The sequence below is a fragment of the Miniopterus schreibersii genome (assembly GCF_964146895.1).
Source record: "Miniopterus schreibersii genome assembly, chromosome: 16".
Taxonomy (NCBI): domain Eukaryota; kingdom Metazoa; phylum Chordata; class Mammalia; order Chiroptera; family Miniopteridae; genus Miniopterus; species Miniopterus schreibersii.
The window spans coordinates 31,813,445-31,824,613 of record NC_138116.1 but is presented as its reverse complement, the minus strand read 5'-3'; the positions used below and the strand labels follow the sequence as shown (position 1 = coordinate 31,824,613).

The following is an 11,169-nucleotide window of genomic DNA, read 5'->3' as shown; positions in this document are numbered from 1 at the left end:
GTGATTTTTCTGCAAGAACACGAATTGCTTAAGAAATAATGATCCAAATGGCCCCATTCCTTTCCTTTTTACTTTCTTTAACAGACATTAACAATACTTAACATCAGCTTAATAATAAAATATACTCACTCAGTAAAAGTGTTTATAAAAGCCAGAACTCTACCGACAGAGTGGATGATAAATCTAAGAGCTAACCAACCACATAAAAAGGTGGCAGTGGGGTGGGGGTGGAGGGAGAAATCCTCTCTTTGAGATAAGGAAACAATTAATTTACTAGGTGAGTAGTGGCCTTCTAACAAGTGGAAAGAAGGAAAGGAGACAGAACAACCTGTTTTGTTTTCTATAAATAAAACCTTGGAAGGCATATCGCCAAAGAAACACAAGTCAATATAAACCTTTATATACTGGGCTGCCAAACTTCACTTTTAGACAGTATATTAATTATGTAGTCAATAACCATGGGTTTCATTAGTGTATTAAATACCACGATCAATATTATTTATCCTTTTTGAAGACAGGCCACTCAGGGAAAAAAAGCAGCAGGGGAGGGGAAATTTTTGACCCTGCAGTTCAAAAAAGTCAGAATAGCACACTAGAGATTAGCAAGGCTTTAATGGAAAGCATAAAACACTAAAAATATGGACAGAAATCAGATTATTACTTTTTTTTTTTTCTTGCCTCCTTCACAATGAGACTGGAGGGAATCCAAGAACCATTTAAAATAAAGGCAAAATGATTAGATTTTTTTCCCCCTAATTGCTTAACGCTGATGTCATGGTGTACGCAAAATAAACATCGATCTCTAAGTGAAAGATGAGAAACAGAACAGCATGAACAGCTTTTGAGTAAACTATATACAAGACAATTCTAAGGACTGTGGGCCAGAATCTATTTAGGCAATCCTCAGGGACCCAAATCTCTTAAAAGCATAACGGTGGAGCCAATTTCTGATGCTCCTCTACTGGTGATCCGATTTTTAGCAGGGAAATCTGCTAAACACCCTCCCTAGAGGGAGCTGCCCTCCCGCAGAACCACCCGGTGGATTTCTAATCACACCCATGTAGATATGCAGATTTCATCACATGGTCACCAAGAACACTCAGTGACTGGTACACTCGAAACACGTCACGGTAACACTGCCAGTAGACAGGCATGTGGTGGGAAGAGGGAATTTTGCTGGGAGCGGTAGATACAGAAGGCTGGTTACTGGACTGAGAGCTAGATTATCACTTCCACCCCACAATTTGCCAATCCAGAAGAGTGTTGAAGACTTACTTTTCTAGCAACTGCTTTATAAGCAAGGTCAGACAGAAAAACTGAGGCCTTGGCCAGAGAACCAGGTACAACCCAGTGACCATCTTCTGAGACTCAAATGTGCCTAAACGATCAGCAGGCCTGAGAAAAAGACCCTCTGTGTCTGTTCTGAGCCATGGGAGCCATCCTGCTTGGAGCCGCTGGTTCCTCCTGAGAGGACAGCTAAGGATGAAACTGACAGGCTATCATCACGAAAGCTCCACAAAGGGCCTCCACAGGCCGCACTTGCCCAAATCAAAAACCAGGTCCTCCCGCTTTAGGCCGACTGCAGCGCTGCCTGGGTGCTCGGAGAGGGATGTGCACCGAACGCCAAGCGGTGGGTTGCAGCAACCGGATAGATCATTAATATGATTAGGAACACACAGAGCAAGCATGCTCTTGCTGACTGAAAAGCCCAGTAGCGTAATTACTGTTTTCTTACCAGCTCACTGTCTGTACACATTTCAAAGCCTGGTTGGTGTTAGACTGCTGTGTAAACATCAATAAAATCCCAAAGTGCCTTATCATCAGCATTCTTGGGCACAATGGCTTTGTTTTTAGTGTTTTCATTCTTTTAAAGATGCATTTCAGGGTTGCAAGCATTAGGAAGAATGATCTCCGTGCCTTGGACTAATCTTCGAGTTTGAAATGAGTTAACATCTCCCCCAAGTGAACATTTATTACGAAGGCTAATTAATTGCTTTCCAGTTACAAGAACTCCCTGCATTCTGAGAAAGCAGGATTCAGAAGCAAAGAACACGCTGTTTTTTAAAACAAAGCAAGGGGAAAAAGGGCTTCTCCCTTCAAAACCCCACCTATTTAACACAGCTTTAATCAAGAAGTGAAACACAAATGCAGGAAATATGTACAGGTAGAAAAAGTGTGTGTGCGCCCATTGAAATGCAACATTAGTTGAAGTGAAAACTAAAGCAAAGCTTTGTAGTTGCCTGGATGTCCCTAGGGGACAGCAAGTCAATGCTTATCAGCCTTCCTCAGAAGAGACAATTTTGATTAATATCAGACCCATCAGACTTAGTCTATTAAACCCTGAAGGAAGGATATTCTTCAGATATAAGAGATTGGTCTTTGATTAATAATTCTACCCTGTTGCCATTCCGGGCATTAACCACCATGTGGCACCTCTAGAAAGAGGGCGCCTTTGGATTCTAGGAAGACGTGCTTACTAAACACCCAGGTTCCACACAGTTACTCCCCGCTCTCCCTCCCGAGGAGCCCAGGCTGGGAAGGTGCCACCACTGGAGAAGCAGAACCTCTAGTTATAAAATTTATTTCACTGCCTGCAGATTTAGGGTCAATTACTCGTGACATAATTCCTGCTTGAAGATAATGAAGTCTCAATAAAACAGACAAAAGCCTGAAGAGAGAGGGAGCGACTGGCACCACACTACCCGCCGGCCGACCCCGTAGGCCTGACAGCTTACACCACAGCCATCTGAGCGTGTTTTCCTTTGCCCACCAATGGGTTTCGAGACACACATAAGAGAGGAAATTGCTTAGTCCACCATAAAGAGGCTCTAGGCACTGTAGCTAGTGTGAAATTGTCGCACAGGGGGTGAGAAGACATCAATTTCATTTCGGCTCTTTATTTCCAAACTTCTGCCCAATCAGGGCTGCCCCGCTCACACTGCTGCATTCCTCCTGATGTTCATGATCATCCTTCTGCTGTATTCTCTGTAGTCCACGGGCTTCACATCCATCACTGTGGCCTTAATTCGAGACTCATCCTTTGAGAAGAGAAAAGCAGTTTATGAACGAAGGGAAGCCCGTGGCACGGCACAGTGGCGATAACCCCTCTCCTGCAATGGTTTCAATGATCCCAGCAGGAGAAAACACAAACTCAGGCTGGACTCAGAGGCCAGTCATTCCAATAAAGGAAAAAATCTTGAGAGCCGAGTCCAGAATTTCTGGGGCTGGAGAGAAGCCTCCCTTCAGCACAGGCCCTTTCATCCATCCTTCCCTCATGCTCCCAACACTCAGAAACCCAGAATCCAACGGGATAGACTTTAGAGGGCTTATCGCTTCAATTTATTCTCTTTGTAGAGGGGGAAATAAGAACCCAGAGAAGACAAGTAAGTTGCCTAAAGCCACAGCTAGTTCTGCAAGCTGAGTGTGGCGAGCAAGAAAGCGCCTGCGGCAGAGGAGGACAATCTGGTTTGGGGCCCATCTCAGCTCTGGGAGAGGCAGCCTCCCTGCACCTCACCTTCCCCGTCCTTACCAGGAAGGGACTGAATGACCCTCCAAATCCCTCCTGGACCCCACTTCACTCAGACACTGGATCAAAGACACTTTGACTTCCTATCTCATGTAATGCCCATAAAAACAAGCGCATCTATCACAGGAATGGAGACGGTGGTCTAACAATACACCAGAACAAGTTAACCCTAAAACAAGTGAGATGTTCTCAGAATTCTCCTCGCTCACTCAACCATTAGGACTGAACGGTGTCTTTTAGAGGCAGAATGGGGGGATGCCCAGAAAGGCAGCAGAGTCTAGCCCCAGGGCTCACACACTTTAGTGTGCTCAGTAATTACTCAACACAGTCCTATTTCTAAGCGTGATCAAGAGCAAAGCTCTGAACTTGGACTGCCTGGCTTGGAATCTTAGCTCTGCCACTCGTTAGCGTATGACTTTAGGCAAGTTACTTATCCTCTGTAGGTGACATTTTTCATTGGTAAAATGGAGATGACAATAGTTCCTACACATAGGGTTAGTGTCAGGATCTAGTGAGGTAATTTGTGGAAAGTAAAGGGTGCAGAACAGAATCTAGTAGATGGTAAGTGCTGTTTTACTTTGACTATACAGCTATATAATGTTGTGGGCAATTTAAGGAATTTTCAATGTAATTTTAACTACATGTGGTCTTTGTTTCATAGACTGACTTAGTGCCCAAACCTTGTAGCAGATGAGAGCCACTAGACATAGTATCACTCTCTGTCAGTACACACAAAAAAACCCCGGTTATAACGGAAAAGATCATATAGCATTTTCCCCCCTGGATGCCTGACACGGGACAGGATATTTAACCTCTAAGTCCATTTCCTCGTCTTAAAACGGGAATAATGGTACCTGAGGTTGGGAAGATCAATGAGTAACACACGCAGGGTGCTCAGCTTGGGACTGGCACACAGCAAGAATGAACTGATAGCTGGTACTGCAATGCTGTGGGTGGGTGGGTGGCACACAGCAGTTTCCCATGCAAACCCTTCTGCAGCCCATGACCTTACTTACATTGTAGGTCTCCAGTTTGACCCTGATCTTGAATACGAAAGATCGAAAGTTGGCATTCTGGAAAATTTCCTCAAATGCCTGCTCATTCTGCAAAAAGAAATACAAAACTCTAGGCTTGGACACTACTGAACCACTTGATAATATCTATCAGAGTTTTAAAGAGACTTTGAGAAAAATCTCAGAAAAGTATCATTCTAGTGGTTTGAAATTACTCAGGAACGACTAATCTACAGGTAACAGTTCATTACATAAACCTGTTTAAGTAGAATTTTATTTAAAGTTAAAAATACTCTATATCTAGAGTATTGAAATTCATAGAGAGAAAACAGAATGGCGGTTGACAGAGGTCAGGGCGGGAGAACTGGAGTGGGAAAGAGGAGTTTGTGTTTAATGGGTACAGAGTTTGGGGAGACGAAAAAGTTCTGGAGCTAGATGGTGGTGATGGTTGTACAACCATGTGAATGTACTAAATAAGTTGTACAACTTAAAAATGGTTAAAATGATAAATTTTATGTCATGTATATTAACCACAATAAAAAAATGTAAACACTTCTAGGAAACACATTCCTAAACTTCAAAAGTTTGTGATGGAATACATCTGAGGCCCAACATCTTCCTTATAAATTAAGAATTATGAAAAAATGAATAAAAATTCAGAAAGAGGTTCAAGTTGTCATATATATACTATTTCAGCCTCTGTATCTACAGCTACTGGTTTGATGAGCAGGTGAAGACAGCTAACGTGGGCAAGGTTGGGGAAAATTTTTTATGCAGTCCTTTCCCTCGTTCTCTCACCCTTCAAATACTATTTGATTAAGTTTGTAAAAAAAAAAAAAAAAAAAGTCTGGTTAACAGCGGGATTAAAGAAAGCATTTTTTTTCTTTTCTTTTTAATTTTGTTAATCCTCACCAAAGGATATTTTTTCCATTGCTTTTCAGAGAAAGTGAAAGGGAGAGAGGGAGGTGGGGGGGGTAACATCAATGTGAGAGAGACACATGGCCTGGTTGCCTCCCGCATGCGCCCCGACCGGGGCTGGGAGTGAACCTACAACCCTGGTACCTGCCCTTGGCCAGGAATCAAACCCTTGACCCTTTGATGCGTGAACCAACGCTCTAACCACTGAGACATACTGGCTAGGGCTAGAGAAAGCATTTTATATAAATATGCATAGGATCAATTTACAATAACTTTATATAAAATTAATAGTTCATATCAGCTAAGTGTTATCTTTGCAAGCCACGTGGAACATGAAAAGGGCTTTGTTACAAAAAGCTGTGTAAAGGTTACTTCACACACACAAAACAAGTCCTCTGGGTTTTCAGGTATGTAAATAAAGCAATGTATTAAGCCTTCAGAAAGTTACACCAGTTGCCACTATTCTTCCCAGCGTGTATCAGGGAAAGCATGGCGCACGTGCTCCAAGAGCACCATGGCTCCCGAGGGAAGGGCTTCTCCACGTCCTCACTCACCAGCAGTAAAAAGTCAAATGCAATAAGCTCATAAAAACCCTGGAAGGCTGCCTCGAGCCTTACAATCCGATATGAAAATAGAGGACCAGGCAAAGCAGATAAAAGAGACCATCATACTTTAAAGTCAATTCCAGTTATTTCTATAAAAGGGCTTGTTGGGATTATTTCCAGAGATCTCATAGACAACATTTGAAAAAGGTGGGGGCAGAGGGACAGAACTGAAGACAGAAAAGAGTAAGAAAAACAGACCCAAACAAATGTCAAATCCCTTTATCTTATGCTTTTACAAGTATTCTAACTGATTTGAAAAAATCAACAGATGCCAATTTGGCCCAAAAATACAGGTTTTACTGGTCTTCTTTACATGTTTTGAGCAAATATCTTTCCTAAGTTTAGCATAATTAATCTTTTCTCTGCATTAAATAAACCTAAAGTGTAAAAATTCAGATTTATAAAAATGAAATGGATAAAGTTAATTTATGGAAGAAAGTTACTTCATAAAAATTGCATCTGATGACCTAAAACAGCAAGCACCTTATCTGTAACTTTAAACCAGCATTTTACTCAACCTTCCAGGAAGGTGTTTGTTCTGTTGAAAAGGCACACTTATATTTCAGGTTATTGCAGAAGATACCTTCCAGCCCAGCCAGCGTGGCTCAGTGGTTGAGCGTTGACCTATGAACCAGGAGGTCATGGTTCAATTCCCAGTCAGGGCACATGCCCGGGTTTTGGGCTAAATCCCCGGGGGGGGGGGGGGGGGTGCAGGAGGCAGCCGATCAACGACTCTCTCATCATTGATGTTTCTATCTCTCTCTCCCTTCTTCTCTCTGAACAGATATTAGAAAAAAGAAGAAAAAAAAAAAAGAAGATACCTTCCATATCTCAAGTGACCACAGGCACACCAACTCTGGTGCTGACAGTAATAGGAGAAATAGTGCTGCTTTTAAGGCACGTTTGTCTATATTATTTCATTACCCGATTGTCAGCAAATCCAAGATGGACAAAAATAGACAAAATCAGAAGAGCACCTCAAATAATCATCAGACTGAAAAACTATATACAACACCCAAAAGAAACAAATCCCCAAAATATTGAAGAGCCATGTTACAGCACAAGAACTATTACGGTAATAATAAAAGATGTGGCTGACCTTCTCTTTTAACTCTCCAAGATAAGCAGTGCTTTGTCCGAGGATAGCCTCTGCAGACTCCTGGAAACAAGTGACCCACTGGTTCTCTTGATAATCGGCAATATTTACCTAAAAAAAATACAACTGTGTATTATTTCAGCAAAGAAATAATAAAAGGAAGAGACATTCAGGAGATGGGAGATTTCATTAAAATAATCACCAGGGGGGAAAATAATTACCACCATGTGAAAAGTATCAAAGGAAGAGTTTAAAATGTAAGTCTGGCCCTGGCTGGTGTGGCTCAGTTGGTTGGGCATCGTCCATGCACTGAAAGGTAACCGGTTCGATTCCCAGTCAGGGCACATGCCCAGGTTGCGGGTTCAGTTTGGGTGTGTTCAGGAGGCAACTGATTGGTTTCTCTCTCTCCTTTTCCCCCCTCTCTAAAATCAATAAAACATATTTTAAAAAAATACATAAATAAAATGTCTCGGTCACAGCAGAAATACACTATGCTGTGGATGTGTGGATTCAGCTCTCAATACAGATACAGCCCAACTAAACTCTCCTTCAGACGCAGAATCCAGACACACTGGACTCAGTTCCCCTCCAGCTGCGATGGCCTTTAGACTAAAGGTTTGAACAAGCCTCCAATGAGTCAGGGCAGGTTCACCGCATTTTAAATTGTATGTCCTTCAGTCACTAGGAGACAGCTCTCAGTCACTGCTGTGCATCCCAGACAATTTAAAAGCTTGAGCTAAGGAGCTCTGGTCAGCCCCCAAATTTTTAGCAACAGAAACGAGACATCAAGTATCTCCGGTTGGACCATGGTGTAAAATTAAATAGAGGAGTCAAGGAAGAAAGTAGATCACAAAGAATCCAACTGCTAAAAGGGAAAAGTAAAAGGCTTAGGTACAAATAAGAGGGCCCTGGCCAGGTAGCACAGTTGGTTAGACAGTGGCCCCAATACCCCAAGCTTGTAGGTTTGATCTCAGGTCAGGGCAGAGATAAGAAGCAACTAATGAATGCATACGTGGAACAGCAAATTGATGTTGCTTCCTCTCCCCCCTTCATCTTTCTCTTTAAAAGCAATAAATTAAAATTAAAAATTTTTAAAAATAGAGCAAAGGTGGTTTTTTAAAGGTATCATTTTGGTGCTTTTATATATTCACTTTGCATATACATGGGGTTTAATGTACAAAGTTATGATGAAAAATAAGGAAATGAGAAGTTAAAACAGAAATATAAGGGCATATTGCATACTGGGGTGCACACCTACAGTTCCCCCCATGCTATACTCCTGGAGGCAAAGGCGCCCACTTTCCAGGGCGGAAACATCAACAATAGATACATGGGTGAGTGTCACATGAAACCAACGTGCCAGAGAGTTCACTTAGAAGAAACTTCTAACAGAAAGGCTAATGAAATAAACTATCTGAAACAATTTTGTTCATTTTAGTTCATTGAAGTGTACAGTTTACAGAATATAAGAAGCTTAAATATATAAATTTCTTGTTGAATTAACATTTTAAGGGGCAATTAGATTGTAGAAAGGGTAGGTGGGATCCCTTTAAAAAATAAATAAATAAATAAATAAATAAATAATAAATATATATATATATTTATGGGTGTTTTTTTTCTGATTTTTTTTTTTAAAGAGAGAGGAAGAGAGAGGAAGGGAGAGGGGGAAGGAGAGAGAAAAACATCAATCAATCGGTTGCCTCCCATACACACCCAGACTGGGGATCAAACCCACAACCTAGGTATGTGCCTAGACCGGGAATCGAACTGGCAACCGTTCAGTGCATGGGACAACACTCAACCAACTGAGCGACACCAGATGCAGCTGGAATGCCTTACTTTTTATCAAAAAAGATTTAAAAAAAAATTTTCCTATTATAAAAGTATTCACTGCAGGGAAGGAAAAAAAAAGGAAAATGCAAAAGAAATTTTGAAAAATCAGTCAGAAATAACCATAACCAACAGTCTGGTATTCAGTCCCCTAGTTGGTTTTCTGTCTGTATACATACCTTAAGACTATAAAACATAACACTTAAAATTTGCTATTTTCAATTAATAAAGCCTGAACATTTATTTATGTCACTTAATAGTCTTCATTAACATTGCTTTTAAAATATTTTAACTGTGGAAACTATTGAACAACAATTCTAATGTCTTCATGGTATTCCACTCTATAGGTATTCAATAAAGGAATTAACCAGGAGACTATTAAGGACATTTAAGTTATATCCAAGTATTCAAAATAAATAGCAGGGTAATAGACAACTTTATAGAGATGTAACATCTCTGATTATTTCTTTAGAAGAAATTCCCTCCTGGTATTTACTGTGTCAGAAAGAATAAATATTTTTAAGGCTTCCGGTATATTACTGCCAAGTCAACTTCTAGAAAAATATGAGTGTGCCCTTTTTTTTGGTACCTTTATCATCATTTAGTATAACTTCTCAGAAAAAATCCACCCTTCATTTTAAAAGTTTTAAAAACCTTTAAAGAAATAATTCTTACAATGCAAAAAAGCCACAACCCCACATCAGCATGCAGTGACATTCCTCTGAAGTCAGCTCTACCGAGGCGAGAGGAACAGATTATCCATGAGGAAAATAACTAAATATAGGCATCAGCTGCATACGTATAATTGCTGCTCTCCAGAAACGCCAGTGCAAATTAATTTATCTTCATAACAGTTAACAGGCAAGTGCCACCAATGCTGTAATTGCATGACATGCACAGTGACTGAAATCAGCTGGAGAGCTAAATGCAACTTTCTGGGAGGAAAAAAATGCTTTTAGTGGGAGCGGACTGACTGCTATTCAGTCGCAAGGCCCCGTACTTTTGTATTTATGGAAAAATAATAGGCTCTTCAGCACTTACTCATCTGCAGGATTCCTACCAAGAGTGATCTTGTTTTTGCTGTTTCTACAGCACCTGGCACTCAGCAGAGACTCGAACACCACAGTGGTCCGCACCCACCCATTCTACTCACCGACAGGATCATGCGGTACTTGAAATTGGGAAATTCACGGTCACACTTCTCACAGCGGTATAATCCATTCTGTTGGTCAATCACTTTCTTATTGCAGTCCTGAGTTGGGCAGGCCTGATACATAGAGTTCTCCTTGCGAAGATACACCACTGTTGCCACAGAGCTAAAATAGTCTGCCTTCAGGAGAAAAGAGTGACACAGGACACTGAGCCAACAGGCCTACACTCATGCCCTTACACAGAAATGTTTCTGATACATGATTACAGGGAGTAAGTCATTGTGTAGCTTTAGAAATCACTTGTGCTAACCAAGAAACCTAATAAAACTTAACCATAAAAAGGTAATAAACCAAGTTCGAAAGCATGTAATTCCTTAACAGTAAAAGAGTTATAAAGACTTCGAGAGACAAAGACTTGTTCCTCTGACCCTCTGAAGGTAACAGGCTAGGAAATACAGAGTAAGGCAATAGAATCTAATGAATCCATGGTCAATCATCCTTCCATATGAAAAACAATAGCAGTGCTACTAGGGCTCAGATTAACCTTTACCTTTGTCTACGTTAGGGGTCAGCACACCTTTTCTATAAAAAGCCATGTAGTAAATATTTCAGGCTTTACAAGCCATTCGGTCATAGTCTCTGCTGGAGTCACTCAACTCTGCTGTTGTGGGCAAAGCATCCACAGACAATACGTAAATCAAAACACATGGCTGTGTTCCAAAGAAACGTTATTTACAGCAGGCAGCAGCAGGCTGGACTTGGCCTGTGGGCTGGTTTGTCAAGCCCTGGTATAAGTCATCAAATTCAGCAGAATGCAAAAATGACTGAACAAGGGCACTCAAAGTGGGAAATCACTGACAGGTAGATGCAGCGAGGACTAAGTCATGTGCTGGGCTTTATGCTGTCGCTCTTTGTTTCGCTTTTTAACTCTCATAGGAAGGATATGGGATGGATCGTTTTTGAGGGTGAACACGTCCCTCTGGGTATACTCTGAATTCAGAGCCAGGTTAGCAACTTCCGGGACTTTCTG

General features: G+C 41.2%; 1 protein-coding gene across 1 annotated transcript in view; it reads right to left on the bottom strand.

Moving 5' to 3' along the window:
* Nucleotides 1–593: 593 nt before the first annotated feature.
* RPA1 (replication protein A1) overlaps nt 594–11,169 on the bottom strand; it is a 53,158-nt gene continuing 42,582 nt past the window's right edge. The window contains exons 14-17 of the mRNA XM_081162260.1: nt 10,142–10,318; nt 7,162–7,269; nt 4,543–4,629; nt 594–3,038 (exon numbers count right to left, since the gene is read on the bottom strand). Of these exons, the coding sequence (XP_081018386.1) occupies nt 2,934–3,038; nt 4,543–4,629; nt 7,162–7,269; nt 10,142–10,318 (477 nt within the window). The 3' untranslated portion in view covers nt 594–2,933. The remainder of the gene's footprint in view (nt 3,039–4,542; nt 4,630–7,161; nt 7,270–10,141; nt 10,319–11,169) is intronic.